Genomic DNA, 14307 nt, shown 5'->3' on the forward strand with positions numbered 1-14307 from the left:
TTTGCGGGATAGCAAAGAGAAGGCTTATGGTCCGAGTGCCGGCAGCGGCACATGCGTAGGACAGCGGCTCGGCCTGTTATTAACTTTTTTAACGATTGTGTTAATTAGCGCGCTTTACCCGAAGCAACCCCGGGCGCCGCGGCTCTGGATAAAAAATACTAAACGATGTGTTCTGCTATTAATTAAACCTAAAGTATCTTTATGCGCTCGTGTAGCTATTTTCCTATTTTAATTTTTGATTTTTTATTCAAAGGATCGGCTTATAATGTACAAATTCTCCTTGTTACAGCAACTCTTCCGATCGCAGCAGGCGGCGGCGGCTGGCGGGCAGGCGGCGGCCGCACAGTTGCAGCTCCTGCAGCAGCAACAACAGCAACAACAGTACCAACTGCAGCAGCAGCTAGCCGCTCAGCAAGCCTTCACACAAGCACCTTACGTAATAAACACTGGCCAAGAAGGTACACCGTATGTGAGCGCCGTGATCGCCGGCGTCCCGCCATACTATGGCATGGCTGCACCATGGGGCATGTATCCGGGCCTGGTTGCCCCGCCCGCGCAGCAACAGGCGCAGCAGCCGCGCCGGCCGCTCACGCCGCAGCAAGGCGAGCAGCAGGTGAACGGCCAGGGCCAGTACGTGATCCCGTACTATGATCCCGGGTCCATCGTGCTGGGTGGCCGCAACGGCACGCCGCTACGCCTAGTGTCGCCAGGCGGCGTGCTGGCGCCGCGCCAGTACCCGGCCGCGCACGCCGCCGCCACGCCTGCACCGCCCGCGCCGCCGGCCGCACACCAGCCGCCGCAGCCGCAGCCCCAGCAGACCGGTGAGTCATCACACGCCACACGCGCCACACCGCAACAAAACAAACTTTATTACGATAACATCAAATTGAAACAACGACAAATGAAAACAAACCGCGCGCATCATACAACGCTGTCTAATATGTTTACTGATGAACATACAGTTTTGTTTGCATCCTATAACAAAAGTTTGTTGTTGTTCTTGTGCTCGATTATTTAATAGTACTACTTTCGATATCTTTTCTCTCTTACCTCTCATCTTTTACTTTTATACATAATTTGTTATTCATATGTCATTCCTAGAAGAAAAATATACCATAAAAATATTTTCGCTTGCAAAATATGTAAGTTTTTATTTTCTCGTACATTTTCAAATTTGTACATGAGTAAAATATTTTACTTCCTGAACATCGTAACACAATTTGTCACGTTCACTGTAACGCCAAAGTTACTGGTAGTTGTAATTGTAGGTCATTGTTGGCATCAATAATAGCATAAATATGATTATATACATATTTGTATAATACGATACATAGTATTCAGGTACATATATGTAAAAAGATTTTTTACATTCTGTCAGAATTAGACAAATTATTTGAATGTTTTATCTGTATACAAAAGTTCATATTAAAGTTATATAAATAACTATTTTTAGTAATGGTAAGTGCTTATTGTATACTTAACTTGTAAATATTTTAATAAGCATGACCATTTTTACTTTTTTTATGTTATGAGTAAATTATTGATGGAGGGGTTACATTAAAAAAATGGTTCGCGCTTTTTCTATGATTTTTTTTGTATTTAATTAGAATACTATGTCTTAAATCCTATTATGTTTTTTAATTAGAAAATCACATGAATCCATGCAGCGCGCGTTGTTTAATAAAATAAAGTCGTGGCACTGGCCAAAACATTAAAATTCTCTCTACAACGAAATTATTTGAAGCTATACATAAATATATCGTAATCAGCTTGCTTCATTTGCTAATATAGCATAGTGTACAAAATACAATATTGTGTACTTTAACGTGTTCCTTTTTATCTTTGAATATATGACAATTCAATAATTGTGGGTGTCTACAGTATTGTGCACTAATCGTACATTTTGATGGTTTAACTATTTTTTACTACTTATAACATTATGTAGTCGAAAGTGTAAATATTGTATAGAGTAGCGCAAGAGGCAAAAAAAGATTGTGAAGTGTGTAATTGTAAATAGCGTGTGCGTAGAGATGTACTCGTGTGTATCTCAACGTGTGTCAGCCGCGTGCACGTGGCAGGTGTAGGTAGCATGTCGGCAGTTGCAGGAGGCGCAGCCACGCGGCGCGACTCGCTGGAGTTCGGCGGCGGCGGACCGGCGGCCGCGCTGCAGGAGTACGCGCGCAAGTGGGGGCCCTCGCCCCTCTCGCCGCCGCTCGCGCTCGGCCCCGTCGGCCTGCGCCCCGTATCGGCGGCGCCCGGCGCAGAGACGGCCAAGTACAGGTACACATGACACCACACATACCATCCCGCGCAATCAACTACTAATATCGCCTGATGGTTACCACATTTCCTGTCTTTTTTTTTCGTTAAAATCACAAATGTCAACTGCAATGAATGTTAAATACTTTATTACACATCCATTATTTCTTCGACCTATTCCTAAGGGTCGTTTAATTACCCCCATAACAACAAATATTCAAAAAAACAGATTCATGTACTCATAGATAGATAGATAGGTAGATATTATTGTCCTTGACCTTTGGAACATAACAACCTGCGCCATATTTATCTGCAGTCTCCTAATATACATTTAATTGTTGTTATTAAAATTATTTTTCCGCTTCCAATTTTTGGGCAAAATATGTTTTTATTAATATGGAAAGAGAGATGCCGTTCGTGTGGCAGATATCTGCGTGTACAAGGTGTGTAACATTGTAAATAAGCTTTGTAAATCGTGTTTTTAGACTTTGAATTGTGAATTTTATAATATGTACAGTTACATCGTTAGAATTAGTTTGAGGCATGATGAATAATAAAACATAATGCAAAACATTTTCAGCGGCGACATGACGTGTGTGAGCTGAACCGGGGTGCATGTTCTAGATATGAGCGTTGGTTTGTTTATATTGCAGAGCCGTCAGCAGCCTGGCGCAGGGGCTCACGTCCAACGGAATGTTCGGCTCCTCCTCCTCGCTACTGAGCAAGCTCAGTGGGGTCGGCACCATCTCAGGTTGGTACAACACTCCACTGCACAGCGCAACACAGCGCACAACATGCCGTTGATACAACGGATTGGATGCTCTCTGTATATATAAACCAGGAATATAAATATCAGCTGTACATAATACTGCACGAATTACTTAAGCAAACTGTGTTGTATGTTGATGGAGATTTGCGCAATGCTTTGGTTAAATCGACTGTAAATAATTTTCTTGCTCTTAGAAAAATATTAAATATTGTGTGGAAAAGTGGTAATAATTCTCGTCTTGTTTGGGCTTAAATAAAATATTCATATATTATGTTTATATTGAAGCTGTCAGATGCGATTACAAGACACCACAAATGTAATCTGTACGAATAATGTTATACGGAATAATATAATAATTTACAGCAGATTGTGCTTAATAGTATGACAAGTCGACGTAACAAAGAATGTAAATTAAAGACGATAATTTAGCGAGATTATTATCTTTTGTCGTCTTACGAGGGCTCTCGTGTGAGTTGTATGTGATAAATGTCACACGATTAGTGAAATCGTTTTATCGTCTTATGTGACATGTCAATTACTACTGGATGTATGATTTTTTATTCAAATATCACCATCATGGTGTACCGTTTTTACATAAGTAAATTCGGGACCACTGCCACTGCTCAGATTATATTTTTATACACATTCAAGAATTAATTTTCTTTAAGTTTATTAATTTTGTAGCTTTCTTAAAAAGTCACTTTCCTTACTTTTTGATGTATCACTGTGAAGTAGACGTAAAATTGACTTTGTTAGCTTTGTTTATTAATTAAACAGTTTTATCCCCAGAACTTGTAGGTGGCGGCGTGGGGGGCGTGAGCAGCGTGGGCGTAGGCGGGGTGAGCGGCGTGGGCGTGGGCGCGCTGGTGGGTGAGAAGCCGCCCGCCGGCCGCTCGCGCCTGCTCGAGGACTTCCGCAACAATCGCTTCCCCAACCTGCAGCTGCGCGACCTCGCCAACCACATTGTAGAGTTCTCACAGGATCAGCACGGCTCTAGGTTTGCAACATTTCCTTACTTATCTTTCATCTAAAACATCTTATTCTTTATAATAATTTGTCTTGTCCGTTGTGAGAACGTCGCTCGATGGCCGTGTTGTAAGATATGTCGTGTATATCGTATCGTGTATCGTCGTAATTGATAAAATAGTTACAGCATAGCATCACCGCACTAAGCGATAATCACTTGCCGAGATTTTTTACTTTCGAGTAATTTGCTTTTTACATTGTGTATAAATCAATTTAAAAAAATTAAATAATGTTGTACAAGTTTGAATATGGTCTTATATATCTGTTTCTTTGTGTTGCAATTGAGAAGATGAATAATAATATAGTTCTTTCGCCTATGGTGCTGTCTTACGAATACTACCTGTTGGCATGTACCAATTAATTACATACAAATGCGTTGCGCTCCGTAAATGCACATATGACTAATGGAAATATATACATACATATATATTTATATTTCCTTAACCAAGTTCCACGACAGATCAAACGTATTTTTCTATTTGTTGCGATCACTACCTACCACTACGTTTCGGCTATAAACAGTCGCTCGCAAATTTCTCACTGGGCTAAATGAAATAGTACATATTCGTCAGTTAGTTGTTACAAATCGTGTGGTTACATTTTTGTTTTAAAGTACAATCTGTATAGTGCAACTATAACAAAAACATTATAACAATGAGTCTACTGTCAACTTTTAGTAAAAGCGCACTCTACATAATATTTTAGCTTTGTGCCGCTTATTAGACATATGGAACCATGGGTAAAATAAAGTTTTTGATGGAAAATGGTCAATGTAGGTCTTTGCTAACTTCGACATGTTTTTCATTTGTAGTCATATTTTTTTGTGTATGTCTGTTTACTTTGTCTACACTTTATTAGGAATTAGATACCCTTTTTCGTCAAGAGAAAAACTTTGGTTGTATGATTGTACAAGCAATGTGTCGCGATTGTTATTTTATTAATATCCTGTCATCAATTGAAAGTAGTTGTATCAGTCATTGAGTGTGTAACATATATCAAAGCCACGTGATTGTAAGAGTTCGTCGCTTGTTCCAGGTTTATTCAGCAGAAGTTGGAAAGGGCCACAGTTCCCGAGAAACAAATGGTGTTCAATGAAATAATTGGCGCAGCGTACAGCCTCATGACCGATGTCTTTGGAAATTATGTCATACAGAAGTTCTTTGAGTTTGGTACAACCGAACAGAAAACAACACTAGCGCAAAAGGTACATTTGAAAGCTATACTTTTAGCTAGGTATTCGTTTAAATTTAAGTTATTTTATACAACAGTTAAAAATTTACTGGAGAAGAAATGATTGATATCCACATACCCATCACATGCTAACTGTTCGCGTTAGTTCGCATAAACATAAGATAATATAAGACGTGTACGTGCAGGTCCGAGGGCACGTGCTGGCGCTGGCGCTGCAGATGTACGGTTGCCGCGTGATTCAGAAGGCGCTCGAGTCCATCCCCGCCGAGCAGCAGCAGGAGGTGGTGCGCGAGCTCGACGGACACGTGCTCAAGTGTGTTAAAGATCAAAACGGAAATCATGTCGTAAGTACATTGTTTTTTGTTACGAAAAAATACACCTACTAAAAGTGTTCGTTGATTTAATACTGTAAAACTAACCCAAATCTGATATAATTCAATGTAATGCAGAATGTCTCCTCACTTATCGATTTAATTGTAATAAATGGTCAAAATAATTATTATCATCAAGCAGAACAGCCGGCTGCCAAGTTAGAATTTTTGCATTCTCACGTCAGTGTAGTATTATTTTATAATTTTAGTATAATTTGTAATATTTCCATATTCTAGTGTCTCCTATTACTACCTCATTCAACAATTATGTATTCATTTATATGTGCCATTAAGACACTTTATAAATTACTTGTGCGTTTTGTTAATCATGAGATGTATGTGTGTGTTATAGGTGCAGAAGTGCATCGAGTGCGTGGAGCCGACGGCGCTGCAGTTCATCATAAATGCGTTCGCGGGTCAGGTGTACGCGCTGTCGACGCACCCGTACGGCTGCCGCGTCATCCAGCGCATCCTCGAGCACTGCACGCCCGACCAGACGGCGCCCGTGCTGGCCGAGCTGCATGCCCACACCGACCAGCTCATACAGGTCACACCCACACCCACACCATGCACCGCTACTTTGTGTCTCTACTACTATCTCTGTTGTAACTGATTGCTAACTAGTAATGTAATTGTGCAGGACCAGTACGGCAACTACGTGGTGCAACACGTGCTGGAGCACGGCGCGGCTGAGGACCGCGCGCGGCTCGTGGCGGCTGTGCGCGGCAAAGTGCTGCAGCTCTCGCAGCACAAGTTCGCCTCCAATGTGGTCGAGAAATGCGTCTCACACGCCACGCGCAACGAGCGCGGCCTGCTTATTGACGAGCTGTGCGGCTTTAATGACAAGTTTGTACACCCTTTATAATTACTCTCATGCAAAAAATATCCAAACCATCATCTGCATTATAGTTTTTCTTCATGTTTTAGAAATGTTATTTAAGACTTTTTATACTTTCAGTGCTCTCCATGTAATGATGAAGGATCAGTACGCCAACTACGTGGTGCAGAAGATGATAGACGTGGCGGAGCCCACGCAGCGCAAGGTGCTGATGCACAAGATACGGCCGCACATCGGCTCACTGCGCAAGTACACGTACGGCAAGCACATTATCGCTAAGCTGGAGAAGTTCTTCATGAAGGCGCCGGAGTTGGGCCCCATTGGGCCGCCGCCGCCCGGCGCCGTGCTGTAGTCCGTGTAAAGTATTAGCGCGCGCGGAGCTAGGCCGCCGCACCCCGCGGCTCACACACACCCCGCCTATTATAAATTTTGTGAATATAACGATTGTACATTTGTAACTATAGAAGCTGGCCCGCCGCAGCCGCCTTCACAATCTGACTAGGTATTAGTTGGGTGCGGGCCGAGCGCAGCCGCACCGCCGTAAGCTTGAGTTGTTTAGTTAGCGTAGTGTAGCGGGGCGGGCGGGCGGGGCTGCGGCCGGGCTGCGCGGCGCGGGCGACGCCCTGTACATATGGCGGCAGACTGATGTACAGAACACGCGACTCGCCATCGCCATCGCCGTCGCCGTTGCCGTCGCCACGCTACACGCGACTGCTCCCGCCGCAGTCGCCGCGGCCTAGCGTCCGTCGCGTTCCTAGCTCGTAAGTGTTCTAGTATTATTCCTTGTTCGTATGAATCTATGTATAAATATTTGAACGTCTCTCATTCTCGTGTAATTTATGAATCGAAGGAAGGCTGCGGTCCGTCGAGCCCGCGCGTTCCGTAATTTAGCTCGTTGTAGATGTACTGTACTGTTAGCTGGGCTAGGGGACCTTGAATCTTCCGAAGCGACGAAGGAATGCCGCAGGCAGTTCTGGACAATCGGCACTATAGTCGTGATTATATTATTGCTATTATTTTACTGTTCAAGTCGAGCTCTCGTTTAAGTTTAAACACCGGCTATAAAATCGTACATAGTTTTTATCGAATATCGTGTAGCGCCGGGTTGTATAGTTTGTCGTTTATAATTTGTGAAAATGATATTTTTGTATATTTTATGTAACTGATTAAGTTATTTAGTTGACGCCCCGAGGAGATCGGTCGCGTCCCGCGCCGGTATAGTGATGATTGTAGAGTGCTGCTTGTCGGCGGCAGTCCGCGCCCGCCCGCCGGCGCCAGTCGCAGCCAGTCGCACGTCAGTCGCACGTCTGTCGCACGTCAGTCGCACGTCACAAGCGTAGCTGCTCCTCATTCCCCTCTGTAATTATTTTATAGGAAGCGTAGTTTCCTAAGACACCTCAGATTTTTTACGTCTAGATGTAATTGAAAATAAAATTATTGTATATGGCTGTACAAAAATGTTAACAAAATGATTTGTAAAACCTGTATGTGATGGAATAATAAGGCCGGGCGTCTGAGCAGGGAGGTGTGACTGATCGTTGCTCGGGCCGCCCTGTCTTGTAGGTTGTACTAGATAACATTTATATGATGATCCATCTATTTAGACATTAATTAATAAAGCATTTCTGTAATAATATTACAAAGCCGTCTTTTATTCACACAAACCCCTTCCCATAACTCCTACGCTAAGCAGGTGTTAATACAAATCAAATGTATACCGTGCGCACCTATCAGAAGGACGCCGTTTGAGAAATATGACTACAGTTTGAGGTACCGAGTTTCAATATCATTGGATGTGTAACATGTTACACGCGCATTCTTCGATAAGGTTGTCTGTTGTAACATAAAGGTGATAATTATAATATTTCTTAAGAACAGGAAAATCAATTAATAACTTTCAATTCCAAAAAATGAAGTGTGGGTGCCAACTTCACACAAAAATATGAAAATTCCTATTAGAGAATAAGTAAAAATGTGGTAACGTAGTTTACATCATACTTAACTGACATATGTCTTAGGGATGGACATTATGAGCACAACGAAAAACTATCACCTATCGAAAATCAGTCTTGTAAAAAATAATCAAACCTGTTAATATTGTCATTTAAGTGTTGATTACTTTTTATTATTTACTAATTATTATCAATTGTTTTTTTGTAGTTATTTGGCCATCTATTGATTAGTTTCGGTATGTAATTAACTATGTTTAACAACGCTCGAGCTAATCTCAGAATCACCTTCATGTTCACATTTGCCATACATCGGCAAATTTGATCAACTCTTCCAATATACTAAAAGTGGGGTCTCAAGGTGTTGGGAATTTATTAAAGGAAAAAAAATCAACGTAAATCTTAAACATATTTTATTATGTATTAAAGTAGAGCCGCAAGCGGATGATTCATGGACTGGGAATGCTCCAGTATCGTGGTAGGTGTCATTTCTCGTCTTCTTTCTCTTTAGTGTCCTTAGTCTTGGACTTGTTGCTTCGTTCGCGGTCTCGGTCTCGATCGCGGTCTCTGGAGCGATCTCGGTCTCGCGAACGTTCGCGTGGCCGCGGCGACCGCGACCGCGACTTGTGGCGGTGCGAACGCGACCGCGAACGCTCTCGTCTGTACGATCTGGGTTATCATTTAAGAAAATTATATGGTAGACTGTAATATACGTAATAGTAATTTTTGTCAATATAAATATTTTACGTAATATACACGCTAAAAATTTAAAAACTTTCCTCTTGAAGAAGTTTCCAATTCCTTTCTTAATACTCAAATATTATATGAATACTTTACGTACTTTTCCCGAACTCTGTCAGGCTTTATAGAGCGTGAGCGCTCGCGATCACGGTCTCGGTCTCTTTCCCTCTCATCCTGAAAAATAGAACAGTGCAAATTAGTGAAGAAAATTCTTGTGTGATACAGAATCCAACATCTTACTTATATTATAAATTTGTTGAAATGGATGGATGGATGTTTGTTAGAAAGTATCCCCAGAATGTCTAAACTGATTGCGCTGTAATTTGGCATAGATGTAGAAAATAGTCTGGAAGAACAAACAGGCTACTAATTAGGCTTTTTTAATTCCACACGGGCGACAGGTAGAAATAAATAAAAGAACAAAAAGTGCCACTAATTATACTGCACCTGGCCCCAAAGTTCTAAACAGAACTATGATTTAATGAACAATATGCATACAGAGTGGTTAGGTAGATATTAATGTTAAGAAACCTCGTCGCGCCTGTCGCGGTCTCTGCGGTCCCGTTCTCTGTCGCGGTCCCGGTCCCTGTCACGGTCGCGCTCGTAGCCGGCGTGCGGGTGAGCGTGAGGGTGTGGGGCGTGTGGATGCCCGCGGAATGGCGGCGGAAAACCAGCGGGTGGTGGAACGGGTGCGCTAGGCGGCGGGCCCATCGCCAACGGTCCCGGCGTCAACTCTTTTATCTCAGTCGGCGCCCAGCCTCCGGCTTCGGGATGCCCTGTGTCACACATTAAGCGAGCTCACTTTTGAATTTATAAGATTTGGCCTGATGATTTGGCAGTTGATGTTTGATCTGCTGATCTTTTACAAAAAAAAATCATTGCTTTACCATAAAGAGGCACAATATACATACCCCAGGGCTCATCGTATGGCGGGTGAGCGGGGGCGTGCGCGGGCGGGTAGTAGTGGTCGGGCGGCGGCGCGCCGAAGTATTCAGGCGGTCCGTCGCGCACGTGTCCGCCGCGCCCGTACTCGCGCCGCTCCGCAGTCATCACCTAGCAACCAAAACACAAAACACCGTTACACAACAACTGTTGGATGAATATGATTACTGAATATGAATATCTTTGAAATTACTGAACCTTTTTTTATAAAAAACAACTAAGGCTACAAAAAAACTGATAAAAAACATAACATCATACTTGAATGGTATTCTCCCTAACTTGATAGTTATTCTGCATTGGTGGCTGCATAGCTTCATCGGTTCTCATCGGACCTGCAAATTAAAATGTTCTTTACTTTATACTTATATATACTTTATATCTTATATGATAGATAATAATAATGGCAATATACGGTCTGAGAGTTGTGTAATGTTAGTCGATGTCACTATTCCACATGACGAGAATCTCGTGAAAGCTGAAAAGGAAAAAGTGTTAAAATACCTTGATTTGGCTCACGAGGTTACCGCCATGTGGCGCATGAAATCGACTACCATTATTCCGATAGTCGTATCGGTAAATGGACTGATAGCGAAGAGCTTCGACCAACATCTCAAGAAGCTCTCGCTAAACAGTTGGATTAAGGGCCCGATACAAAAGGCAGTCATCCTAGAAACCGCGCGCATCGTGAGAAGGTTCCTGTCTCTGCAGCCCTGACCACTGGTTGTTTGAGTCATGGGATTCCGCAGCCGGTGGTGTTCTCTTTTTAATATAATATGTTTTGTATATATTTTTTTTTATATGAAATGTATTATATTAGAAATGTATATAAATAAATAAAAGATGTAATGATACATGGCAATAAAATCCTTTATTGGTACTAAAATTAATTATCTGTAATTTATGATTGTGAGAATAGAAGGTCTCAGCTTTCTTAGGTCAAATACCAGAAAGATTATGGAAGACTACCTGTCGCCCGCGACTTTGACCACACGAAGAAAAATCATAATTAGTTGCCTATGTATTCTTCTACACTATGTTCTATGTGTATGCCAAATTTCATCGCGATCAGTTCTGTTTCTTTGGAGAATTATTCAAACAAACATCGCTCCATCAAACTAAACATTCGCATTTATATTACAAAGTAAGAAGTAACATAAAATTATTACTCCAGTATGTGTTAGTAGCAAGGATCTTCATTTATGTCAAAAGATTAATGTAAAAGTGCCGTGACGGCCACATACCGAGGTTGCGGCCGCGGTCCTGCGGTGGCGGACGCTGGGGCGGTGGCGCGTGCAGGCCCACGCCTGCCTCACTCACACGTAGCCGCCGCTGACGCTCGCAGTATGCGCTCCACGTCACCTCATTGAACCCATAGTTGAAATAATCTGAATTATAACAATTTAAAATTAGAAAAAACAAAAATAAAACCTATTCAAGACAAAAAGTGGGTAGGAAGTGTAGCTTAGTAAAGGGAAATGTTAGTTATTATGGAAGATGCATTTTATATAACCACCAGCTCAAAATTAGTTATCTGTATTAATTTAAAAAATAATAAAATCACAGTGGAGGTACATATATATAACAACCATAAAAAATCCTTCCATGCAGTCATAAAGTTATTTATATAAAAATGGCTGAAACACTTACATATATTCATATATTTTTATTATATACAACTTTATTGTAATGTGTCACGAAAGTTTGAATAATTTAATAAAGCTATTTTATAAAATCCTAATACAAGAAGTATTCTAGTCTAAAAAGAGGATTCACTTCAATACTTTAAGTCTATGGATGAAATAATTTTTTTTAATATGTCAACATAAATTAAATAATGGTATCCCAATTGAAAATGGAAAAACATTCTAACTTACCAGATATATCAGCACCAGGTTTGTTCCACGGTTTGTCTTCAATTGTGTCAATGTTAAACTCCAAAGCTGGTACACCATTAATACTGCCTGGTCCTTCGAGATCTTCTAGAGTCACTTTGTTACCAGTAGTGGTGCCCCCACGAGGCTTCTCACTTACTCCCGATGCCACCAGACCCACACCACGCTACCATAAAACACCATTATTAATATGTTTATGTATTATTCAAGTTATTAAATGGAAGGAAGAATGTGAATGATAAATAAACACAAGGATATATAATACCAACATACTAACAGTGAGTGAGATGATAATCATGATAGAATTAAGCTAAAACTAGTTTTAAGAAAGATAACTCATAAAATTGAGGTACAATAAACCATTTTATATAAATTACCAACTGTTAGCATATTTCCTACACAGATTCACTGGCTATAAATTTCACAATTTAAAAAACGAATCAGTTATCACTATTTTACAAATAAGACCTTTAAACTACTTACTTTAATATTTAAACTTCCATATTGAGGGCCAGATTTAATTTCACCGATAGTCACTTTCACATCATCACTGTCATCAGAGTCTGAGTCTCCGTTATCCTGACTGTCCGCATCATTCCCTTGATCTTGGTCGTCTCTACCCACATCCGCAAAATGCTCATCATTGAATTGAGAATCTTCATTATTTCCATCATTTTCATCTGGTTCCTTTTCTTCGTTATCCTGTAAAAATAAGAGATTAATTTCCTGTATAGAGATTTAAATTTAGGCACTTATTAAAAATCGACCATAATTACTAGATTAATAAAAGCACTTGAATAGTAGAAAAAACGTAACACAGGAACCGATGATAATAATTGTTTGAAGTTAAATTACATGGGATAAGAGTTTATGAATTTCATATTGACCAATTTTTTTAATTTGTTAGTATGCAGATATGTAAATTGTCTTCTATAAATTAAAAATAATTATCGTGATATTTCACGTTTGAACAACGATAGTAAATATCCATTCATGTATTTTTACTAACGTGATATATACATATAGTGTATAACTACCAGTTTCCATATATTTATTTCTAAAATTCATGAAATAACAATAGGGTATATAGGTTATAAAGTATACGCACCGCGGCTACTTCTGCCGATTCCTTTGGAAGTTCCGTTTTATCGCTATTTTGTGCGGTCTCACTTTCACCTTGATCATTATTGGATTCACCATATAACCAATTATCATCATTATCATCAGTGGGCGCCGTTTCCATTGCAGTCTCTGCCATCTTTGTTTGACATAATCAGATAAATGACAATCCCAAAAAGTTCGTTGACACATGGGTTCGAAGAGCAAAATAATACCAAAGAGCATATAATCCTTTGACAAAACTCGTTTTTATTTTTATGACCTGGTAACATAGACCTTTACACATCGATAGACCTTTACACATAGACAAACACATTTTCATCAAAGATTACTTATTTATTTATATTATATTACAAAGAGTATATAAAATAAGAGACGGGACTCTTGACTAATTAGATACACAAACGGAGAATAAAAATTGACATTTTCAATGCTAGCAATATTATGAACAAGTCTACGTTGCTACCAACCTAAAAAAATCAATCTGTCAATTTCCTTTTTGACGTTTGAAAGTATTATTCGAGGGAAAACAATTTTGGAAAAATAAAACAATTTCGTTAATTGCAACTTTATTTAATCTTCTGACTAGAGCGAACATATTTTAAGAACGCAACATAATGCTCATTGCTTTCGTAATAATACCATTATTGTTTAGTTCACCAACAAAATACCCCAACTTTGATAAATGCTTATTTGTTCCAGTTTGTTTATTTGATAGATCATATTTTCTGATAGAACTGGAGTAGTAGTGCCACTCTTGTCTTGAGAAATAGAATAACACTGGAAAGAGATTAGCTCCTCTCTGTTGGTAAAATATTTAGAAAATTGCTAACAAGACAATATGCATTGAAGCAAAACAAATCGTCATCATCAAGCTCACTATACGGACACACTATACTCCACTGAGGAGCTCGGAGCCTACCCTCAAGAATGCGACTAGGTCTTATTCAACAATGCAGAGCCGGTGAGGGTTGGTTGACTTCACACATATCTTTGAATTTCTATGCAGTTGTATGCAATTTGTAATTACAGTAAGAATGTCTGATGGATGTTATCATGAAATTCGAAGAACTCATTACTAAATAGCGGAGATCGTACCTGGATATGTAAAATATGATCCGGTCAAGCGCCAACTGCACTGCCGACGCTCCAAATAGTCCCCTAATCCAAACTTTTCCTATCAAAACATTGCAAATGTACAAGTCATGTT

General features: G+C 40.3%; 2 protein-coding genes across 2 annotated transcripts in view; one reads left to right on the plus strand and one right to left on the minus strand.

Annotated features, from left to right (window-relative positions):
• Nucleotides 1–8102, plus strand: part of pum (pumilio) — a 57412-nt gene extending 49310 nt beyond the window's left edge. The window contains exons 10-18 of the mRNA XM_013312810.1: nt 290–821; nt 2106–2280; nt 2913–3010; nt 3818–4025; nt 5090–5258; nt 5431–5589; nt 5969–6163; nt 6257–6462; nt 6575–8102. Of these exons, the coding sequence (XP_013168264.1) occupies nt 290–821; nt 2106–2280; nt 2913–3010; nt 3818–4025; nt 5090–5258; nt 5431–5589; nt 5969–6163; nt 6257–6462; nt 6575–6806 (1974 nt within the window). The 3' untranslated portion in view covers nt 6807–8102. The remainder of the gene's footprint in view (nt 1–289; nt 822–2105; nt 2281–2912; nt 3011–3817; nt 4026–5089; nt 5259–5430; nt 5590–5968; nt 6164–6256; nt 6463–6574) is intronic.
• Nucleotides 8103–8799: 697 nt separating this feature from the next.
• On the minus strand, nt 8800–13302 carry Fip1 (Factor interacting with poly(A) polymerase 1). The gene is made up of 9 exons (XM_013312676.1): nt 13087–13302; nt 12462–12680; nt 11961–12144; nt 11328–11471; nt 10345–10418; nt 10056–10197; nt 9676–9920; nt 9245–9318; nt 8800–9072 (listed from the first exon to the last, which is right to left on the minus strand). Exons 1-9 carry the CDS (start codon nt 13234–13236, stop codon nt 8889–8891), a joined length of 1416 nt encoding a protein of 471 aa, XP_013168130.1. The 5' UTR covers nt 13237–13302; the 3' UTR covers nt 8800–8888.
• Nucleotides 13303–14307: the final 1005 nt, after the last annotated feature.

Source organism: Papilio xuthus, unplaced genomic scaffold, assembly GCF_000836235.2.
Source record: "Papilio xuthus unplaced genomic scaffold, Pxut_1.1 DF827597.1, whole genome shotgun sequence".
Taxonomy (NCBI): Eukaryota; Metazoa; Arthropoda; class Insecta; order Lepidoptera; family Papilionidae; genus Papilio; species Papilio xuthus.

Bases quoted from the DNA above. Each gene is read 5' to 3' on its own strand.
- Fip1 (XM_013312676.1), bottom strand. From the start codon at position 13,236: ATGGCAGAGACTGCAATGGAAACGGCGCCCACTGATGATAATGATGAT. The intron at 12,145-12,461 runs GTAAGTAGTTTA...GTTTTATGGTAG, and splicing joins ATGGAAGTTTAAATATTAAA to CGTGGTGTGGGTCTGGTGGC. The intron at 9,319-9,675 runs GTTTCTTAACAT...TCTATTTTTCAG, and splicing joins ACCGCGACAGGCGCGACGAG to GATGAGAGGGAAAGAGACCG.